This window comes from Pseudopodoces humilis, chromosome 28 (genome assembly GCF_049639895.1).
Source record: "Pseudopodoces humilis isolate 2021_Gansu_Grassland_sample_001 chromosome 28, ASM4963989v1, whole genome shotgun sequence".
NCBI classification, from domain to species: domain Eukaryota; kingdom Metazoa; phylum Chordata; class Aves; order Passeriformes; family Paridae; genus Pseudopodoces; species Pseudopodoces humilis.
In genome coordinates, this window is record NC_142227.1 from 1,300,783 (window position 1) to 1,322,484 (window position 21,702).

Sequence of the window (21,702 nt, forward strand, 5' to 3'; positions counted from 1 at the left end):
CCGCCAGCTGAGTGCGAGCCAGCTCCTGAGGGAGTCAGCTCTCCAAGTGGGAGTGGAAGGAGCCCAAAATTCCTGCAGAAAGGTGTTGATCCTTCCCCCAGGCCAGACCCAGTGTGGCTCCGTGTCCTGCTCATTCCTGCTGCTCCCGTTTGCTCACCAGCACAGGGCACAGCACTCCCACACTCCGTGTTTTATCCGTGCCGGATAACGCGGCACCGCTGCTCCGTAGGGTGAGGGACGCTGCCTGGAGCTGGGAATCCAGCTGGAGAGCCAGGCTGGCTCCATCCTGGCACGGAAGGGATGAAGGGATGCTGCTCTCCTGGTGTTTTGTGCCAGAGCTGAGCTGGTTGCGTTGGATTGCCTCTGGAATTGGGGAATTTGGGACCTGTGGGGTTTGGCTGCATCCCAGGATGGGCAGAGGGACTCGGGGATCCCACTTCCCTGGGGTTCCCACATCCCTGGGGTTGGAGGCCTGTCTCCAGCGTGGAATTCCAGCCGTGGGACCTGGTGGTGGTGGTGCTGCAGGGGGAAGGAGAACAGCAGATCAAACATCTCCATCCAAAGGGATAAAAGGCAGGGAAAAAGGTTGGACCATCCCCCAGAGCCCAGCCCGTGCTCCCGACCTTCCCCGGGCTGGGATTACACAGGGATTAGCAGGGAGCAGCAGAGCAGAAATCCCGAGGGAATAACAGCAGGGAGAAACGCTGGCACCGAGAAACCCCACCACACCCTCCAGGCAGGCCGGGATTTCACCCAGGAACAGCCAGGGAGGTCATGGCAGCCTCCTCCACAACAAGGGAAAATAAACCAGCCAAAAATGTAACAAGAATTGGGGAAAAAAAAACCCGAAAAAACAACCCATGTGCTGGGAAAAATCTTAAAATATTGGAAAAAAAAAACCCTGGATGCTGGTGCTGGGAGCTGCGAGGAATTCCTGCTCCTGAGGAGGGTGAAATGAGGAGGTCTGAGGGAAAGGCAGCGCTGCCAGTTCATGATTTTGTCATTACTCTCCCAGTGTTGGCTGTGGATTTTAAAGCCCAGCTGTGGGAGCCGTGGGATACACAAGAGCTTGGCTCGCAGCAAAAGGTACAAGGAGAGACCTCATGTTTTGCAAGGGGAAAAACCAAAAAAAAACCCAAAAAAAAAAGGTGAAAATATGACTCAAATAGATCCCAAAGCCTTGAAATCAAGATCAGAAAGGAGAAGAATGTAAATAGTTTGGAGTTTATTCTTTCTTTTTTAATATTTTTTTTTTTTAACCCAGTCCAGTTAGAGTTGGGATTTTCCAGGCAGACTCTCCACAGTAGGAATTCCAGGCCTGCCTGGATATACTGAGTGCAGGGGATAAATATATTACAGTTGTGTGAGTTGCTCAGATTGCTGTGCTAACACTGGTCATAAAATTCACCTTAGATATAAGGCAGGCTGCTCGGGGAAGGGGGCTAAGTGCACTCAACAAATAATGAAGAGAAATAAAAATAAATATCAAATGGCCCATAAAATCAAACAATAATGGTAACTAAAAAGTTCCTGGATTTGCTGCCAGAGGTAAAATCCCATCAGCAATATGAAATAACAAGAAATACCCCCCTTGGTTCCTCCTCCACATGACGCGAGTCAGCACGCCTGGTCACCAGAGTCGTTACAGAATTCATCTTCCTTCCAGGGTCTTATAAATGCATTTTTCCTGCTTTTGAGAGACCTTCTGGGGTTCAGTTTAACTGGGATCTGGGGAACATGTGAAAGGCATTTACAGCATCCAGCCTGGCCCCGCTTTTCCTGCAGAGGTGTAACGCTGCCGGCTCCCACGGCTGCCCCACCTGGGATGGAGAGGACCACAGCCCTTCGTGGCACGGAAATTGCTGCACTTGGGATGTCGGGGTGCACCTAAAAATAACGGGGGAAAGCGTTTGTTTGAAGTCTTTCACAGATCAGGGTGTGCTGATCGGGTGAGGAGCAGCTGAGGGAGCTGGGAAGGGGCTCAGGAGGAGGAAAAAAGGCTCAGGGGGAATTTTGGACAGGAGAGGACAGCCAGGGGACACCAGGACAAGGACAGCTCTGCTCCCAGGGGACACCAGGACAAGAGGGAACGGCCTCAAGGGAGGCTCAGGGTGGATTTTGGGAACATTTCCTCGTGGAAAAGGTGGTCAGGCTTTGGCAGGGGCTGCCCAGGGAGGTTTGGAGTCCCCACCCCTGGAGGTGTCCAAGGAGCTCGTGGATGTGGCACTCTGGGGACAAGGTGGGCACCGGGCACAGCCTGGACTCGCTGCTCTCAGAGGTCTTTTCCAACCCAAACAACTCGGTGATTCCATGAAGTGACCCCAGGGAAAGGGGAAGGTGTCAAATGAAGCCGAGCTGGAAGCGGGACAAGCACGAGGGGTTGGGAAGGAGGGGCAGGAGCCCTCCCCAAACATCACAACAACAAAAAGAGCATCCCTGGAGAGGGGGCAGAGCTGGCTGGGAGCTCCTGCAGCTCCAAATTCCAGAAGGGGCAGGGGATGGAACACCAGGAGGGTCCATCCGTGGCCTCTTCCCTCGCTGACATCTCCTCCTCTGTGCGTCCCCGAGGTCCTGGCCGGGGTCTCCGTGTGCTGCAGCAACACAAAATAGCAAATTAATAAGAACTGCTTCCCTTTCTCCCCAAGGTTTTGCCAGGCTTAATTAATGAATGTCTGTAAAACGCATTTGGAGCTGGGAATGAAATGTGCTGTGGAAATGCCAAATATTTTTAATGCTCCAGCACATTTAGGGGGTTTAAATAAGAAAAATACACAGCTTTTCCTCTTCGAAACAGATTGCTCTCCTTGAAGCAAAGAGCTCCAGAACATGAAGTTTTCATCAGGCTGACTTGAAAGGGACTTTTCACGGCTTTCCAAGCGCGTTTATTCTCATGTACGAATTCCCCCCTTTCCCTTCTACAGATGTGGACACCGAGCATGGGAAATCAAAGAAATCTACCCCCGGCCGTTGGCAGGGCCAGCGCTATGAATAATTTCCTGATTCCCACTGATGACTGGAATGCCCCCTGGAGCAGATGCGAGCCGGCTTTAGGAATTACACGGACCCCGCGTGGCCCCGGTGGCTTTGGGGAGGGCTGGGAGGGCTCTGATGCCGACCATGTGTGGGGACGGCTTTGGCAGCGGGACGCGCAGGGAGCTCCGGTGACAGGACTGCACCCTCTGGAGGGTTCTGCTGCTCCTGCACCTGCGGCTTTGGGCCAAAAGTCCTGCTCCGGGACGGTCCAGGTGGCCTGGCAGCAGGGTTTGTCCCCAGCAGGGCTGTGACCGCAGTCCTGGCTGGCTGCACACGCGGTGGGGCCGGCAGGGGACAGTGAGTGACCACAGGGGACAGTGAGTGACCCACAGGGGACAGTGAGTGACCACAGGGGACAGTGAGTGACCCACAGGGGACAGTGAGTGACCACAAGGGACAGTGAGTGACCCACAGGTGACAGTGATGCTCAGGTGACAGTGATGCTCAGGTGACAGTGAATGACCCACAGGGGACAGTGATGCTCAGGTGACAGTGAATGACCCACAGGGGACAGTGATGCTCAGGTGACAGTGAGTGACCCGCAGGTGGAATCCCGAGGGAAGTGCTGGGATTTCCAGGGCAGGCTGCAGCAAAGGCTGGAAGGTCCCCGTGGGGAGGTGACAGTCCCCAGTTCCCTGGTCCCCGTGGGGAGGTGACAGTCCCCAATACCCCGGTCCCCGTGGGGAGGTGACAGCCCCCGGGCCCCGTGGGGAGGTGACAGTCCCCGGTCCCCGTGGGGAGGTGACAGTCCCCAATCCCCCGGTCCCCGTGGGGAGGTGACAGTCCCCGGTCCCCCGGTCCCCGTGGGGAGGTGACAGCCCGCGCTCCCGCGGGGCGGTGACACGGCGGTGCCGGCGGGGCGGCGCCAGGCCCGGCGGGCGCGGAGCGGAGCCCGCGGCTCCCGGTCCCCGCCGCTGCTGCGCCTTTAACGCGGCGGCCCCTCCGCCTCCCCCGCGGCACCGGCGGCGCTCGGCGATGGCGGAGTCCGGCGGGGCCGAGTTCGGCGCGGGGCGGCCCAGCAGGTGAGCGGGGCCGGCGCGGCCTAGGCCGGGCAGCGGGGCCGGGCCCCATCGGCCCGCGGGGCCCCCGCGCCTTCCCCCGGGCCCGGGGCACGGAGCGCCGGCCTGGCCGCACCGACAGCCGCTGCCTGGGGGCGCTGGCAGGCGGCAGCACCGCCCCGCGCTCGGTTCCCGGTGCTCGGTGCTCAGTGCTCGGTGCTCGGTGCTCGGTGCTCGGTGCTCGGTGCTCGGTGCTCGGTGCTCGGTGCTCAGTGCCCCGGGACCGGGGATTACCCTGAGCGGGGCCCGCGGGAAGAGACCGATGGTTGGAGCTCGTGGGGTGTGTGAGGAGGGAGGATGAGGTTAGGGGGAGGCTCTAAAGCAGAAAACAGTGTGAGTTCTGTAGGGAATCCTGTAGGGAATCCTTTAGTGAATCCTGTAGGGAATGCTGTAGTGAATCCTGTAGGGAATCCTGTAGTGAATCCTGTAGGGAATCCTGTAGTGAATCCTGTAGGGAATCCTATAGGGAATCCTGTAGGGAATCCTGCAGGGAATCCTGTAGGGAATCCCACCCAGTGGAACCCCCGCAGTGAGTCCCAGCCTGTGTGGAGCCACCAGCTCTGCGGGTTCATAGAGGCACCAGGTGTAGCTGTTCTAAATACACCCAATTTTTGGTGTTTCCAGCCCATTCTGCTGCCCCCCATCCCCTCTGCTCAGCCTGCAGACACCCCCCAAGTCTGATTTTGGGGGTCAGTCAGGCTTTGAAGCAGCACAGGGCAGGTGGTACCTGTTTGGGTGATGTGGTACCTGTTGGGGTGATGCTCTGGGTGATGCTCTGGGTGATGCAGGCGGTACCTGTCAGGTTGATGCTCTGGGTGATACTCAGGGTGTTGCAGGCGGTACCTGTCGGGGTGATGTGGTACCTGTCGGGGTGATGTGGTACCTGTCGGGATGATGCTCTGGGTGATGCTCTGGGTGTTGCAGGCGGTACCTACTCACAGAGGAGTTTCCTGTTCCCAGGGTTTTCCTGTCTGTCACCACCCGCAGTTGGAGTTGGTGTTGGACGGTGCTCGGGGAGTTGTGGTGTCTGTCTCGGGGACGTTCCGCTGGCGCTGCCAGGCTGTCACTTCACTTCAGAGCATCGTTCATCCTCAGCTTCGCTGCCTCCTGAAATCAGCACAGGCCGTGGAGGGGAAGCTCTCCCAGGCTTTGTTCAGTCTGGAGAAGCCTCTCTGAATCCTCACCTATAGATAAATGCTATTTCTTCCCCCTAATGACCATCTGTGCTCGGTGAAGCTCCGCTCTGCGTCGCTCGTGGCATCTCATTTTATCCCTCTGCACCTCCTTTCCCTTTCTCAGACAGGAATTCCGGCACTTCTCACTCCAGGTGTTGGTAGCACCGCTCCCCTGGCACTTGGGAGTTCCCTGGGTGTGCAGCAGTGAGAAATGGAAGTAATTTGTTTCGGGGCTGTGATAAATCACCCAGGCTGGAGCTGCAGCAGTTTTATTCCCCCGAGCTGCAGCTCCATCATGTTCCCTATCGCCGTGTGTTTATTTTCTTTGTTCATTTTAAAGCAAAGCCCATTGAAGTTCGGATCCTGCTTCTCGTTGGTCGGCAGTTTAAAGGTTTTTTTAAACTTGTTTGAAGGTGGATTTAGAGGGGAATACGAGGAGAAACCTGATGGAGGACTTTGGATGTGCTGTGGAGCGTGAGGAGGATTCCAAGGGCATTCCCTGCCGGCAGCGATTCCTTGTTGGGTGCTTCCACTCGTGACTCTTTGCACTTTCCCTTTGCTCTCCCAGGCAGGAGGGCAGAGGCTCCGGGGCTGTTTCACACATGCCATTGGGATGGTGCAGCTCCAACACCACGGGCACAATTTCCATCTTTGGAATTGCTGCCACTTGCCCGGGAGCTGCGTGGCTGCCCCGGAGCAGGAAAAATTCACTTCTCTGCTGGGATCCTGCTCTTTTCATTCCACACAGAACAGGCTGTGCAAGGCTGTGGGACAAAAGGCCCTGGACACGCTGATGGCACAAGATAAAGCCACTCCTGGGCATTGAAAAGCAAACAGCTCCAATCTTCTGTTTTGAAATAAACTTGGGGTTTGGGTGTTGTTTGGTTGGTTTTTTTCCCCCTCTCTTCCTCCTTGGGTAGAATTTCATGATTTACAAATGGCTTTCATATTTTACTCCCAGCCCTCTTTGTTTCAGGGAGTTTCAGGCTGCAGGAATTCACTCTGTAGCACTTTGGGATCGGGAAGGGGAAATGTGGAACCCTTCAGGACCCGCAGCAGGAGAAGTTTTCTGTGCTCGAGGCACTGCAGCCGTGGTGAGGTGGGGTTGTGCAAAGCAGGGTGACAAAAATCTGGGAAAAACATCATCCCAGATGCTGGAGAGAATGTCCTTGTGCAGGCCTTTCCGTGGGAATTAATTGAGGTGTCCAGACAAGCTGCTGAGGAGTTAATTGGGAATAATCCCTTGAAGGACACACCGGAGTGTTTGCTGTGAAAACCGGGATGAACAGGCAAGATCTTATCACAAATATCTGGGTTCCCATCAAGGGAAAGCTTCCCAAACTTTATTCCTTCTGAGAAAGTGGTGGGAAGGAGAGAAATATCCAGGGGGATGGAGTAAAACCACAAAGAGGGGAAGAAAAGGGCTGTGAGCCTGCCTTGCTCTGCTGTTCCTGTCATCTCCTACAGCTTCACCCTTCAATCAGACTTGATATTGTTTCCCTTTTGGAGCTGAAGTGGAGTTTTTTGTGGGGTTTCTATGATCCATCCTCTGCCACATGGCAAGTTTCAGACAGATTTAGTTGTTAGATCTGGTAGACGTGGTGTAAATGTTTGTGCTCGAAGTGAATCACTGTAAAAATAACTGCTGCCTGCCCCTGCAGTGCTGGGAGAGCCCCGAGCTGGGGGTTTTATTTACACCAAAAGTAAATTTGGGGCGTTTTACAGGTTCCTGTCCTACCCCCAAGGGCTGTGTGGCTTTGTGAGGAGGAGCCTCACAGGTGGCTCAAGTGTCTCCCCCACTTTCTCATTTATCAAATGCTGGAGTTGCACAGAAATTTGAGATTTTGAAGGAAAAGTCCTTGGGTGGCTCCGTTCAGGGCAGGGTGGCACAAAGGAGCTGGGGGAGAAAACCGTGTGGTGATGGGGACGAAGCAGAGGGTTCAGGTGAGGAGAGGAATCAGGCAGATCTGAGCTGGAATTCCATGCTGAGTGCCGGGACAGCTGCTCCCACCTGCTGGAAAACACCAATTCCTTCATTCCCACGGAAAGAACGGGGGTTTTACCGCTGCTCTCTGCTGTTCCATCACTTTGTGCTGCTTTTTCCTGAGCTCCCTGCCTGCTGCCAGGCTCTAATTTGGAGGGTGGAGGTGCAGGGAGGGGAGAGGAACACACGGAATTTCTCCTCTTCTCCTATTGCCGCACAATCCGTGCTGCACAAACCACGAGCGCTGCTCCCGGGAGCTCCGGAAAAGCTGGGAATTTTCCTGACTTCATCCCAGGTGTGGAGCCGTGGGATGGTGGGGAGAGTTCTTCTTGCAGTGAAGAGCTGCTGGCAGAGCTTGTGCCCACAAGGAAGGTGACCTGTGCAGAGCCCAGGCAGGTCCTGACAGATTTTTGGATGGATTTTTGGATGGATTTTTGGCTGATTTTTTGGCTGCATTTTTGGATGAATTTTTGGCTGCATTTTTGGCTGAATTTTTGGCTGCATTTTTGGCTGATTTTTTGGCTGGATTTCTGGATGAATTTTTGGCTGCATTTTTGGCTGGATTTTTGGCTGGATTTTTGGATGGATTTTTGGCTGGATTTTTGGCTGGATTTTTGGCTGCATTTTTGGCTGAATTTTTGGCTGGATTTTTGGCTGGATTTTTGGCTGGATTTTTGGCTGGATTTTTGGCTGATTTTTTGGCTGATTTTTTGGCTGCATTTTTGGCTGCATTTTTGGCTGCATTTTTGGCTGCATTTTTGGCTGGATTTTTGGCTGCATTTTTGGCTGAATTTTTGGCTGCATTTTTGGCTGCATTTTTGGATGGATCAGCTCTGCTCAGCTCCCAGAGGGGACAGGGTGAGGCTGGGGCTGGGGACAGCATCCAGCAGTGGCTGTGAGTGGCCCAGGTGACACTTTTGGGGTGGCCTTGGTGGCTCTGCTGTGCTTGCTGACACCACTAGGTGCCTCCCAGCCTTTGCTCTGCTGGGAGAGGAGCACCCGCTGCTCCATCAGCAGGGCACAACTCTGATTTTTAGCTCATTTTGGACGTAGTTTCGCTTTTAGGGTTTGACCCTAAGCTGGGGAAACGTGGAGTGTTCCAAGCAGGGCTGTCAGGGAATACTGAGTGTGTAAGGAGCCTGGATTTGGGGGTGGAGATGGATTTTATGGGATGGAAACTCCATGTTTCCTGTCCCTGCTGTCACACTCCCTGTGCCAGCCACAGTCACAGCCGTGCTCCCAGTGATTTTTGTGTTTGCTCTGGCTGTTCCTGGCTCCGAGGGATTAAATTTGGAGCTGAGACAAAAAAAATCATCACCATCAGGAGCATCTTTGTGTTTTCAGCCATGACAGGCGCAGGTCGAGGTGGTGACAGGGCAGGGTGTTGGTGGTGATGAGTGTCACCTCTGCAGCTGCCACCTCTCTGCTGGGACAGCTTTGAGGAGAACCTCAGCACAGGACAAAACCCTCTGTGGGCTCAAAATGTATAAAAAAAGAGAGAAATGTAACTTGTAATTAATCTCACTGTGATATTTATGGCCCTCCAAGCCCCTCTCAGGCTCTCACCTGGTCATTTTGCACCAAACTGCTTTTCCCACTGTGCACCAACACAAAGATGCCTCTGGCTCTGTGAAACATTAAAAAAATCTCATTCTGGGGTTTTTTTGCTGCAGTTTTTCTTTCCCCCACCCCCAATTTGCCCTGGGTGCAGCAAGTCCTGCCCAGAGCCTCACGCTGAATTCAGAGTTGGAATTGTTCACATCTTTCACCCTCCACTTTTCTGCTGCTCTGTTTTACCAGGCCAGGCAGCTTTTTGACATCCATCCAGTTTTATTAGTGCAGAAAGCAAAATCCCACCTCCTTTGGCTTGCAAACAACCTCCTGGTTGATGCCTGGGAGCAGAATAAATTCGTGTGTATCTGCTGGGCCCCGAGTGAGTCCGGCTCAGAAGAAAAGAAAAAACAGATTTTTGGAAGTTTTAGAATTTAGAATTTAGATTTTTAGAAGTCTGATACTTCTAAGGGTATAAAAAAATTAATAATATTTAGCAAATAAATAAATTTAAAAAGCTTCTTGCTGCTTTATCTTTGGGCTCTGGGGTGTCCTTGGTTCCAGCTTGGGGGAAATGGGATGCAGATAAGGAAATGAGGGGGATCAGCAGGACCTGGAACAGAAAGCACTGGAAAATGAACCAGGTGCCTCCTGGTTTCTGTAAAATCCAGCTTTAATTGCTGTTTTCACGAAGTTGCAGGGCTGAGTCAGGCCTGGGTTGCCCAGTCCCATCCCAGTGCTGACCAGTGCAGCTGCTGGAAGAGGGACCAGCCTTTGGGGCCCTGAAACAGAACTAAAGAACCGCTTTGTTTGCTGGGCTTTATCCTTTTTCTTTCTCAAACAGCCAATATTTCTTCGCTCTCCCTTTGCCAAACATTAATTTCCCTTAAATTTTCAGGCTGGAGACTTTTCAAACTTTGCTGTTGCACTTGAGGCGTTTTCCAGAGGTCCATTATTTTCACACAAAGTATCTCTTCTCCTGAAACTCAGCCCCATTTATAATCTCTTTATTTGAGCCCTGCAAATTGCCAGTCACTTTTAAATAGCGATATTAGTCTCAGGCTCTCTCCTTTTATTTATTGCTTTGATGAAAGAGATGGTGTCAGGAGTGGAAAATGAGTGGAGGCAGAGGAGGGAAATGGCAGAAATTAAGGGAAGGAGTTGGAAAAGGGAACAAAGAAATCGATTAAACGCTTTTTTTTTTCAGCACCCATATCTTCCTTGAGGATGATTGTGTTTCCCTGGAAAACAACCCTTCCTTCAGAGTGTTAATATTTAATTAGCTGCTGATCATTAAGTGCTTATTGTGGTTGCTGATTTTAGCTGGGAATGCTGCTGGGAACAGAAGTAGGTTAACAGGGCAGGTATTTTCGTGCCTCATCTTCCTTTTCCCCCAAACTTCCAAGGAAACTCCTTGCTGTGTCTTCCCAGAGAGATCCAAAGGCCACGGGAACATCATCCCAAAATGCCAAATGAGAGTCTGGGAAGCAGCAAATCCGCAGTGGAGGGCTCAGCCTTTCTGCCCTAACGTAGCATTTGTGAGTGTGAAGTGCTGAAAACTCATTTTCATCCTTTGGGCATGTGATATAAAGCCTCAGGATCTGAAATATTACAGTCACCATGGCTACCAGTGACTTATCTGAGGGAGTTTGACTTTTGTTTTGATTTTAAGTGTCTTAATTGTAGTTTAAAAATCAGAATCTAAATGTGTTTTTTTTACTTAGGCATGAAACTAAAGGCATTAAATGATTTGCATTATTAAAATATCTATAATGCTGCCTGTCAAAGGTTCCTAAAGGAGGTCCTTAATATTCATACCTTATGTTCTAAATAAAGTTACTCTCCAGCTTTATGGGAGTTCTGCTTCTCACACCACTAAAAATTCCTTGCAGGTGCCTCTCTGGCTATTTTGCAATCCCAACCCTTTTTTGTTTAGCCTTGGAAAAGCTGTGCCACTCCATTCCTGGTGCTTTTCCACGAATTCTGCTGCTTTTCCTCCTTCCCCTGCTGTCCCCCAGCCGTTCCCACCTCTGGAGCTGGTGTTTATGGAAGAGTTTGGCTGTTGGAAGTTTGCCCTGCTCAGGAATCCTGCCAAAACCCCCCCCTTGAGTTTCTCTGGAAATGAAAAATTACCGAGCACCACCTGCCCAAAAAGTGGGGAAATGTGGGGATGCTGAGCTGGGATGGAGAGCACCAAAAGAAGAGGAGGAACACGACGGGCAAGAAGATTTTTCTCCCTTAATTCAATCACTGAAATTACAATCTGTCCCGCTCTAATTCTCTCCACTTGTACCCGTGCAGTGGTTGCAAACATGCTGAAATATGAACTCATGCTCGGTAAGCCTTTAATTCCAGCTTTGATGTTTTTAATCATCAGTACAGATTTGGTAAAAATGATTCATTAGCTCGAAACGCATCTCGGGTTCCACGTGACGCCGTGGGGAACGGAGGAGGCAGCGCCAGGGGCCACTTGTTCTTGGGATGTTCTTTGTGCCTGAGCTGATTCTGGATCTCAACATCTCAGCTTCAGAGGGCTCTGGCGTGTCCAGGTGCCTCCTCTCCCCATCTGGTTTTGGTCAAAGCTCCTCGCTGGGAATGGTGTGAGCAGAGCCCGTGGTGGCTGAGGTTTCTCTCTGGGTGCAGCAGCAGGAGAATTTCTGGCCCTGTTTGCCTTCCCTGCCTCCCTCCTGCCTGGAACCGCTCCCTTAACCCTTGCTGCTGTTGGAGGCTGAGACACAGAGTGCCTCTGAGATCCAGGAGAACACTGAATTCCATAGAACGTGAAATTTCTGGGCATCTTTTCACGGTGTTACATGAGAATAATTGTTAAAGTTAGATGGAAAAGCTGAAAGTGTGAATGGGTAGATTAGAGAGTTTTCATAAGTCACTTTAAAAGGTGAAAAAGTTAATTTGGAGTTTAGAGAGCAGAAGACAAGATGGAGGATTTAGGGTGTTGTCTCTTTTCCTTCTTCTTTCTTTCAAGCAGAGGTGAGATACCTGTTTTCTTGTTATGCCAACGAAAATCCATCAAGGTAAAACACATCCAGGTGAATACTTATAAATGGGATGGAAAAAAAAAATCTGCCTTCAGAGCCAAATCCTCCATCCCATTCCTGGCACTGGGGGTTCCAGGGATGCCACCAGAGCCTCTGAGATGCCCACGCGGCATCGCCCTTGTGGCTCCAGCTGCCCCCGCCGTGCGTGCCAGGGCTAGAAAGATCCCTTTGACAGCTGTTGCCACATGGAAAGAGGGATTTCTGTTCCTGCAAAGCCACCTTTGTGGCAGCAGAGCCGTGGGAGAGGCCCTGGAGGCGGCTGGGTGTTGGGATCCTCGCCGTGGGATGATTTTTGTGCCCTGGGTTTTTGTGTCGATCCCACGCCTGAGCCCGCTCCAAGCCGAGCTGCTGAAGGACCACAGAAACCCCAACATGGAACTCCGGCTTCTTCAGGACAAAGACATCCCCAGGAAAATTCCAGAAGCTCTCCAGCCCTGCCTCCCAAGGAAAGGGCAGGAGAGGAATAAACACTTTCTCCCCGTTGTGCTGAAAGGCTTTTATCTCCCGGGCAAGTTCTGAGCTGCGAGGAGGAGACTCAGCTCTTCCCAGGTTTTGTCTTCCAGGCTGTTCCTGCTGTAACAAATTGTTAAGCAACAAGTACACGGCATTTGGAGATGTGGGATGAGATAGGGACAGCCTCACAAAGGCGCTCTCACACGTTCAAGGCTTCCTTTTGTGCTCAAGGGTTTTATATATTTATTTTTCTCTCTCTGGCATCCAGCTGCTGCTCCTCTTCTTCCTTCATTCCCGGTGCTGGAGTGGGAGCCAAGGCCGTGGGTTTGTGCTCCTGTGTCCAGCCAAGCCTGCTCTTATCACAAATCCCTTTTTTCTCCCCGCAGAGCAAACACTGCTTGCTGCTGTTCTCTCACCTCTCCTCCTCCCCCTTGGTTTTCTGTAAATCCCTCACTTGATTTCTCATGCTTTCTGTGGATTTTGTTTTGTTTCCAGCTTGTTTTTTTTCTCCTTAAAATCCTTTTGGTTTTTTGTTTTTGTTTTTTTTTTTGCTGGACATTAGCCATGCTTTTTCTTTTGTTTTGCTTTTTCTTTTCCCCCTCCTCAGGGTATTGTGTAATCATTTTATTCCTTCCCTGTAAATAGACAAAGGAACCAGAACACGGAGTTTTTCCTGGTTCTGTTACCTGTTGAAATGAATCCAAACACCTTTATCCCTCACCAACCCGCCCTGAGCTAATGCTGTAAAAGTGAATTGAGGAAAAGGAAATAAAAACAAACAAAAAAGAGGAATATTTGTGCGGGTGACACTCGTTGTTTGACCCTGCGCTGCCAGGGCTGGGCAGCCAGGAACAGCATTCCCATAGGGAAGAACCCCAAAGGCTGGGAAGTTTGAAATGAAGAAAGAAAACAAAAAAGAAAGCACTGAGGAAAAAATTCCCCATGAGGAGACTCCTGCAGGAGATGGAGCGTGCTGAAGTCCCAGCAAAGTCGGGAATTTCGGCTCCCACGGGATCCATCCCTGCGGATTTTGTCCAGCCTGGAGCTGGGGCTTTGCTGGGTGACTGATCCAGAGGGAGCAGCGACTTTTCCTCCTTCCTCCCCCAGCAAATCCAAGTTCCAGAGAGGAGAGGGAAAGGGGCTCTGACGTGTGAGGATCCCTCCAATCTCTCCCCTCTTTTTCCTGGGGAAGAGCCGGAGTGGCCGGGCGTTTCTTGGCGTGCAGAGCGTGGATAAAGGTCCTGTCAGCACCTGCCTGTTCCCTAATCCCGTTTATCCCAGCGAGGAACGCTCCACGCTCTGCTCCGAGGCCCTTCAGAGCACTTTGGGTTTAGGGTGGGCATTTCAGAGCACCCTACCCCGCTGAGCACCATCCCAAGAGGAGCCCTGATGGATTTGGAGGCTCATTCCTGACTTTAAGGAGCTGGAAGCACCTGCCGAGGTTTGCTTGGTGCTGCAGAGCCAGTCCCGGTGCTGTGATGGACATCCCAGATTTCCCCTCTCCCTAAAGCCTGCAGGAAACTGCAGCCCGGTAGGAGCGAGCCCTGTCCCTTGTCCCGCATTGTTTGGGGATTGTTTACATCCCCTTTTTGGTTATCCCAGCTCCCTGACTCCTCCCTGACCTCGCCGGCTCCTTTGGTCCATTGTGTGCGGCTGTTGTTGTTGTTCCAAGGAGTTCTGGGGGAGGAGGGTTGGAGCAAACCCTGGAATTACTCAGCCTCAGCCCGCTCCTTTCTGGCTCTGTTGCTTTATTTCACCTAAATAACAATAAAAATAAAAATAAAAATAAAAATAAAAATAAAAATAAAAATAAAAATAAAAATAAAAATAATAATAAACCAATACCACCGCCACCAATAACAATAACAACAATAATAGTAATAAACAATACTACTACTACTACTACTAACAATAATAATAATAATAATAAACAACAATAATTAGCAATATCACCACCACCAATAATAATAATAACAATAATAACAACAATAATAATAAACAATACCACCACTAATAACAACAATAATAAAAACAATAATAACAACAACAAAAATAACAATAATAATAAACAATACCACCATCACTAATAATAATAGTAATAATAATAATAATAATAAAATCAACAATATCACTACCAATAATAATAACAATAGCAACAACAATAATAATAATAATAAACAATAGCAGCACTAATAACAACAATAACAAAAATACCAACAACAATAATAATAATAATAATAATAACAATAATAATAATGATAATTCCCTCTAAGTGCAGTCCTGAGTGCTCTCTCCCACTGAGGATTTGGGAGCAGCTCACACATCTTCCCAGACTCGGGATCATCTCCTCGGGGTTATTTTTTTTGCTGTCTTCTTTTCCATAAAACATTCCTGACAAACTCAGAGCCCAGGCAGCGGGATGCTCCTGGAAAGCCCAGCCCCATCCCGAATATGGATCCCTGTGTCTTCTCCCCAGGAGCACACAGCATCCTGATCCTGGGAAGTCGCTCAGAGCTGGATGAAATCTGCCAGTGAATTTGGGATTTCCCAGCAGCGGGCTCAGGGAATCTTGCAGTTGGGTCTGGAATTCCTTCCGGAGCATCCCCCAAGCTCTTCCCCTGGAGCAGGGGAAAGTTCCCAGTGCCAAGTGCATCTGAGGCCAGGCAGATCCCGGGATCTGCCGGGGAACACGTGCGAGAGGCATTGGGAAAAGCAAGGAAATGTTTACGCTGGGAGGGGACTGTTGACAGTGCAGCTCCAACAGCTGACGCTGTTCAGGGCAGCCTTGCAATATTCTGCATTTTTTATTGCTCCTCTCCTGGGGGTCAGGCAGAGGGGAAGGATCAGATGGGGCTGGCAGGGCTGGCCAGGACAGGGAAGGTGGTGAGGAGGAGCTGTGCTTCGGTGTCAGGGTGGACTCTGGAACATTCCTTGGAGATTGTGGCCCCAGGAGATGTTTGAGTGGTGTCTGGAGCCCCACGTGTGCTGCAGCGGTGCCAGAGGAGATCTGGAAGATGTGGAAGTGTTTTGTGCTGGGAGAAGGGAACTCGAGGTGCCCGTGTTCTCTGGGGTGGCTCTCGAGGTGGGGAATTTGCCTTCCAAGTGGTCCCAGTTCCCGTGTGTCCCCGTCTGGCCGGGTGGGTTTCTGCCATTCCGTGTTCATGTCAAACCAGCCTGTCTCTCTTGTTCTGTTTTTAGCATGGCTGACAAGAACAGCACCCTGAAATGCACGTTCTCTGCTCCTGGCCACAGCACCACGCTGCTGCAGGGACTGGCCTCGCTCCGAGCCCAGGCTCAGCTGCTTGATGTCATCCTCACTATAAATAATGAAGTGTTTCAGGTTCATAAAGTTGTCTTGGCTGCCTGCAGTGACTATTTCAGGTGAGAATCCCGTAGGGAAGCAGGCACTTTTACCTTTCCCAGGGGTTTTGTGTGTCCCCGTCCTCCCCCCCACACCCCAAAAGTCCCACCCCACGGAAGCCTGTGGAGGTTTGGTTTGCTCCAGGGATGTCCTGCAGGCAGGTGGAGCTTCAGGTTCAGTCCCTCTGCACTCAGGATTGTTCAGCTACAGCTGCTGGGCCAAGGCAGGAGTCCAAGCTCAGCTTTTGACCTCACCTGGGCAGGTGTCGATGCTTTTGTTGTGGTTTGGAGGTGGCAGCGAGGGCTCCAAAATGAGCCACCCCATGCTGCTGTTCCCTTTGAGCACCACTGCTGTGCCTGTAGGGCTCCCTGCCCCTGGGCTGAGGGCACCACGGTCCTGTGTGACCCCAGAAGATCCCAGGAGGATTGTCCCAGCTGGTGGGGTTGGAAACAGAGGCACGCTGAGGAGTTCCTGCACCCAGATTTAGTGCAGAGGGAATTGCAGGGCAGGGAATTCAGTCCTGAGTGGAAAGAGGTGTTTTTTTTCTGTCACATCACAGAATCACTGAGCTGTGGTTGAGGTTGGAAAAGATCTCCAGGTTCATCGAGCTCAGCCTTGTCACCGGAGCACTGAGTGCCATGTCCAGGAATTCCTTGGACACCTCCAGGGGTGGGGACTCCAAACCTCCCTGGGCAGCCCCTGCCAAAGCCTGACCACCTTTTCCACGAGGAAATGTTCCCAAAATCCGCCCTGAGCCTCTCCTGAGGCCGTTCCCTCTTGTCCTGGTGTCCCCTGGGAGCAGAGCCTGACCCTCCTGGCTGTCCCCTCCTGCCCAAAATTCCTCCTGAGCCTTTTTTTCTCCTCCTGAGCCCCTTCCCAGCTCCCTCAGACTGATTCTCTCTGTCAAACGCTCTTGGAACAGCTCTGGCTGGGAGTGACCTTGAGTCTGGGATCTTTTTGGGGTGGCACCCGTGGCAGTGCGAAGTGAGGGACGTTCTGGAGACACCGGGAGCAGGGCAGGCTCAGACTCAGGGAGAGCTGGGAGCCATTCCAGGCTCTGGGAGGGGTGGAAAAGCGGCTGTGGATGGGATTTGCCATCCCTTGATGTGCAGGTAAACAGGACCCGAGAGGTTTCATCCATCCTTCAGCTGCTCCGAGTTCATTTTCCCTGCTCTCCCCTCCTCTCTCCCCGGGGTAACACAAACCTTGCAGGTTTATCCCACACACAATTCATCCCGGAGCTGCTCTCCCCCCAAATGCTAATGGCACTGTTCTGTTCCTCCCTGCTGGCTGCAGGGCCACTGCCAGGCTGGTTTCAGGGTTGAAATCTAATTGCTGAGTAGGTTCCTCCTTAGAACTTCAGTGGTGCTAAAGAAAGTTGTGCTGGGGAAACAATGGCAGAATAATCCAGCTTTTGAAAACACTCTGTGGGTTTTTTTTTTTTTGGTTTTTTTTTTTTTTTTTATCCTGTGGGAAGGGGGAGGGAAAAGATTGAAATTGAAGCATTTATATAATCAGCATTTTAGAACCATAACGCTTTTCGAAGGGAATCGCATTTTAGTTGATGATTTATCTTCAGCGTGGCAACAATAAAACGCTTTCCTCTCGCTGCTCAGCTGGTGCAGGAGCACACACGTGGCCAAGTGTCCTCTGGGCTGAGGGATCAGGGCTGGGATGTGCAGGGATTTCAGCAGGATGCTCTCATCTGCTGCACGGACAAATAATTGGGAGCAGCGTTCCTGGTCACTGGGTTACAGCAGGCTGAGCTCACAGGCAGATATTTCCTTCTTTAGGTCATTTAGGATTTCTTGGGTTTGTGCTGGAAGGCAGCAGGTTTTCTAGCCCGGTTTGGACAGGAAACTTGGAACTCCTGTCTTCTGACAGTGTTCCCAAGATGTTCCTTTATTCCTGTGTCCGTGCAGGGTCTGGTCAGCATTTTTTGGGGCTGACTCGCGCCTTGGAGTCGGCGCAGGCGGCTCTGGTGACACCACGGATTTGCCTTTCCCATGGAAAAGAGAAGGTGGAAAAAAACCAACCCAAAATGTGCAGTTTTAAGGCGTTTCGTGTGACAATTCACGGACTTGCTGGGACTGCCTGGTGGCCGGGAGCGGTGACACTCCCCGTGTCACACTTTGGCTTTGCCTGACCCAAAACTTCTCTGCCCCCTCTCCTGGAACACCACGGGCTGCAAACCTTTCCCCCCAACCACAAAACCCTCTGGGACGGGCTCTAAATGGCCCAAAGGGCCGAAAATGACCCGAACCCCACGAGCTCAGCCCCGTCCCCATCCTGCCCCCGGTGCTGGGAGTGCGGCCTCCCGGCCCCGGGCGTGGAATGCGCTTCCTGTGGAATTTTGGAGCCTCCCAAGGAGGTGATCCCTAAGCTCAGCGTGGCCTGGGCGAGCGATGTGCTCGCAGCTGTGCTGTAACTGAGCCTTTTCCCCCCGATTTTTGTTTAATTGCCTGTCAGCCCCCTGCTGCCGGCCTTGCTGGAGGGGCTGCGGCTCCCATTTTTCCAGGCCTTGGGAAGGAGCCCTGGAGGAGAGGTTCTGCTGGAAGACCAAAGCTGTTCCTGAGATGGGTTGCACCTGCAGTTTTTGAGCCGTTTCGTGGCTCCCTGTGAGGTAACAGGCCCGAAATTTGCTGCCAGGAATCACCGGCCTCCTACCACGGGGTGTTCCTTCCTTGTGCTCCCAAATCCTAAACCTAAACCCCTTCAGGGCACAGCTCCCGATCCCTGCTGGTGCAGCTCCCGTGGGATCCGTTCTTGTCGGAGATCACGGATTCATTGGTGTCCAGAACTGTTCACTGCCTGCTCTGGCAGCTCTGCCTCCTCCTGGAGCTTGGTCCTGTGGTCTGCTCTTAATTCCTGCTGCCAGCGGGATTGAAAAACTTCTCCAGTTGCTGAATATTCCTGCTCAGCGCGCTGTTTATGCAAGCCTTATGTAAGTCATCGCACGCTCTCATTTCTCCTGGCTCGCAGAGATTTAGCCTTGATTTATTCCCCCCTTCCCCAGCCTAGGAGAATCAGAGTGTTAAAGAAAATCCCGTTCCGAGGTGCTGCATCTTTTGCTTCAACGGGGGGCGAGGATTTTTTTTCTCTGTTTGTGTCGCTGACCTGCAGGGCGATGTTCACGGGAGGGATGAAAGAAGCCAGCCAGGACGTGATCGAGCTGAAAGGCGTGTCTGCCAAGGGCCTGAAGCACATCATCGACTTCGCCTACAGCGCCGAGGTGACGCTGGACCTCGACTGCATCCAGGACGTGCTGGGAGCCGCCGTCTTCCTGCAGATGGTGCCGGTGGTGGAGCTGTGCGAGGAGTTCCTGAAGTCGGCCATGAGCGTGGAGACGTGCCTCAACATCGGCCAGATGGCCACCACCTTCAGCCTGGCCTCCCTCAAGGAATCCGTGGACGCCTTCACCTTCAGGCACTTCCTGCAGATCTCCGAGGAGGAGGATTTCCTCCACCTGCCCCTGGAGCGCCTGGTGTTCTTCCTGCAGAGCAACAAGCTCAAGAGCTGCAGCGAGATCGAGCTGTTCCGCGCCGCCGTGCGCTGGCTGCAGTTCGACCCCGCGCGCCGCGCCAGCGCCAGCCGCGTGCTCTGCCACATCCGCTTCCCTCTGATGAAATCCTCGGATCTGGTGGACAGCGTGCAGACCCTGGACATCATGGTGGAGGACGTGCTGTGCCGCCAGTACCTGCTGGAGGCCTTCAACTACCAGATCCTGCCCTTCCGGCAGCACGAGATGCAGTCCCCGCGCACGGCCATCCGCTCGGACGTGCTGTCCCTCGTCACCTTCGGCGGCACGCCCTACACCGACAACGACCGCACCGTCAGCTCCAAGGTCTTCTGCCTGCCCGACGCCGGCGGCCGCCAGTTCCGCGAGCTGAGCGAGATGGAGGTGGGCAGCAGCCACTCCTGCGTGGCCGTGCTGGACAACTTCGTCTACCTGGTGGGAGGGCAGCAGCTGCAGTACCGCAGCGGGGAGGGCGCCGTGGACGTCTCCTACCGCTACGACCCCCACCTGAACCAGTGGCTGCGCATCCAGGCCATGCAGGAGAGCAGGATCCAGTTCCAGCTCAACGTCCTGCGCGGCATGGTGTACGCCACGGGCGGCCGCAACCGCTCGGGCAGCCTGGCCTCGGTGGAGAAGTACTGCCCCAAGGACAACGAGTGGAGCTACGTGTGCTCCCTGAAGCGCAGGACGTGGGGCCACGCCGGGGCCACGGTGGGGGACAGGCTGTACATCTCGGGGGGTTACGGCATCTCCGTGGAGGACAAGAAAGCCCTGCACTGTTACGACCCCGCCGCCGATCAGTGGGAGTTTAAGACCCCCATGAACGAGCCCAGGGTGCTGCACGCCATGGTCAGCGCCAACAGCAGGATTTACGCCCTGGGAGGCCGCATGGACCACGTGGATCGGTGTTTCGACGTCCTGGCCGTGGAGTATTACGTCCCCGAGACGGACCAGTGGACCACGGTGAGCCCGATGCGCGCGGGGCAGTCGGAGGCCGGCTGCTGCCTCCTGGAAAAAAAGATTTACATCGTGGGGGGCTACAACTGGCACCTGAACAACGTGACCAGCATCGTGCAGGTGTACAACACGGAGACGGACGAGTGGGAGAGGGACTTGCACTTCCCAGAGTCTTTTGCTGGCATCGCCTGTGCCCCCGTTATCCTCCCGCAGGTGACGAGCCAGAGGTGACTCTGGGGGGCTCGTGGGACACAAATTGGCTCCAATTCCCTGCTCCAGAAGGTCCCTCCTGCTGCTGGGGAGTCCTGGTGAGGCGATTCCACCAGCAGCACTTGTCAGACTGAGCAGATGTTCCAGCTGGGAAAAGCTTTTCTCTCCTCTCTCTTGGTTTTTGGTGGGTTTTTTTTTTTCTGGGGGGTGCATTTTGCCGATTTCTCGTGTTTTTAACGGCCTCACGCACTGCAAACATTGGCAGCTCAGGAGTCACTCAGCACTGGGGTCTTGTTTCCAAGAGATCAGGTGGGGGTTTTTTATCAAAAGCTCCAAAAATAAAAATCCTTGTGGGTCGCTTTGTTGGGTTTTTAGCAAACAAACACAAAAAAAAAAAAAGCCAAAAAAAAAAAACCCAAACCAAAAGCTGTGTAACACACTGACCTCCAGAAGCAATAAAAGGACAGTGGGAGCTACAAGAGCTCAGGTGCTTGGGTTGGGAAAGCAGATCCCTGTTTTTCAAAGGTGACTTTTCCTTTTCTTCCCTTCCTGAAAAAGGGAATATTTATCCCTGCACACCTCTGGTCTTCACTGCTTGGATCATGCTGTAATTCCTCGTCCCCTCCAGCTCCTCTAGTGCAGAAATTCTCCCTTAATTGGGGTTTGCAGCACTAAAGCCATGGTGAAAGCTTGATTATATATAAACAGGCGTGATTATTTGGGTTTAGAAGTGCCAAAAATTCGGCTGCCCTGGCAATAAGAGCTCTGCAGTCAGCGAAGCCAAGAGCTCCTGCAGATCCTGGGTCAGGATTTTCACCTTTCCCAGCACCTTCATCCCAACTCTTCCTCCGGTAAAGGAGGTGGGTGCTACTCCTTCAGCAGCTGGAAGATTTTCTTCCCTGCCTTGTGAATGAGCTCCTTGGCATCCCAAAATGATGGGAGCCCCACTGGAATGTGTTTTTTTTTGTTGTTGTTGTTGTTGTGGTGGTATTTTAAATTAAGAGATCTCTTTAAGATGGCTCTGTGGTTTTTGTAAAATCTTCACTTGCACAGAACACTTCCTGAACTTTCTCCTCCAAGCCATTTTCCTTATTTAATTTGAGGACCGAATTGCAAAAAATCTCTGCTTTTATCAGGAATTCCGTTTCCAAGGGCTTTGTTTTGTATCTGTGTCAGCTTGATTTGGATGCACACGGCCTCCTTTTGTAGAGAAGCTGTTGCATTCCGCTGCAAAATAAATCCTGGGCTGCAACCTTTAGTGACAACTCATTTGGTGTGCTGATGAATCCTTGAGAGCTCTGTGTAAAGCAGGAGCTCCACACCTCAGAGATTTTTCTGGAATTCACG

At 52.3% G+C, this 21,702-nt stretch overlaps 1 protein-coding gene across 3 annotated transcripts; it reads left to right on the plus strand.

Annotated features, from left to right (window-relative positions):
* The first annotated feature begins 3,929 nt into the window (after nucleotides 1-3,929).
* KLHL26 (kelch like family member 26) lies at nucleotides 3,930-20,511 on the plus strand. 3 transcript variants are annotated; one of them, XM_005531660.3, is made up of 3 exons: nucleotides 3,930-4,055; nucleotides 15,509-15,691; nucleotides 18,795-20,511. In XM_005531660.3, the coding sequence occupies exons 1-3, from the start codon at nucleotides 4,009-4,011 to the stop codon at nucleotides 20,374-20,376; spliced, it is 1,812 nt and encodes a 603-aa protein (XP_005531717.3). In that variant the 5' UTR covers nucleotides 3,930-4,008; the 3' UTR covers nucleotides 20,377-20,511. The 3 variants fall into 3 exon arrangements, with proteins under 3 accessions (XP_005531717.3, XP_087923967.1, XP_087923968.1); XM_088067841.1 differs by lacking the exon at nucleotides 3,930-4,055 and adding an exon at nucleotides 14,839-15,392; XM_088067842.1 differs by lacking the exons at nucleotides 3,930-4,055; nucleotides 15,509-15,691 and adding an exon at nucleotides 17,733-18,615.
* Nucleotides 20,512-21,702: the final 1,191 nt, after the last annotated feature.

Excerpts from the sequence above, each read along its gene's own strand:
- KLHL26 (XM_088067841.1), top strand. The coding sequence starts at position 15,325 with ATGTGGAAGTGTTTTGTGCTGGGAGAAGGGAACTCGAGGTGCCCGTGT. Across the intron at positions 15,393-15,508 it reads TCTCTGGGGTGGCTCTCGAG|CATGGCTGACAAGAACAGCA; the intron begins GTGGGGAATTTG and ends TTCTGTTTTTAG. Across the intron at positions 15,692-18,794 it reads GCCTGCAGTGACTATTTCAG|GGCGATGTTCACGGGAGGGA; the intron begins GTGAGAATCCCG and ends GCTGACCTGCAG.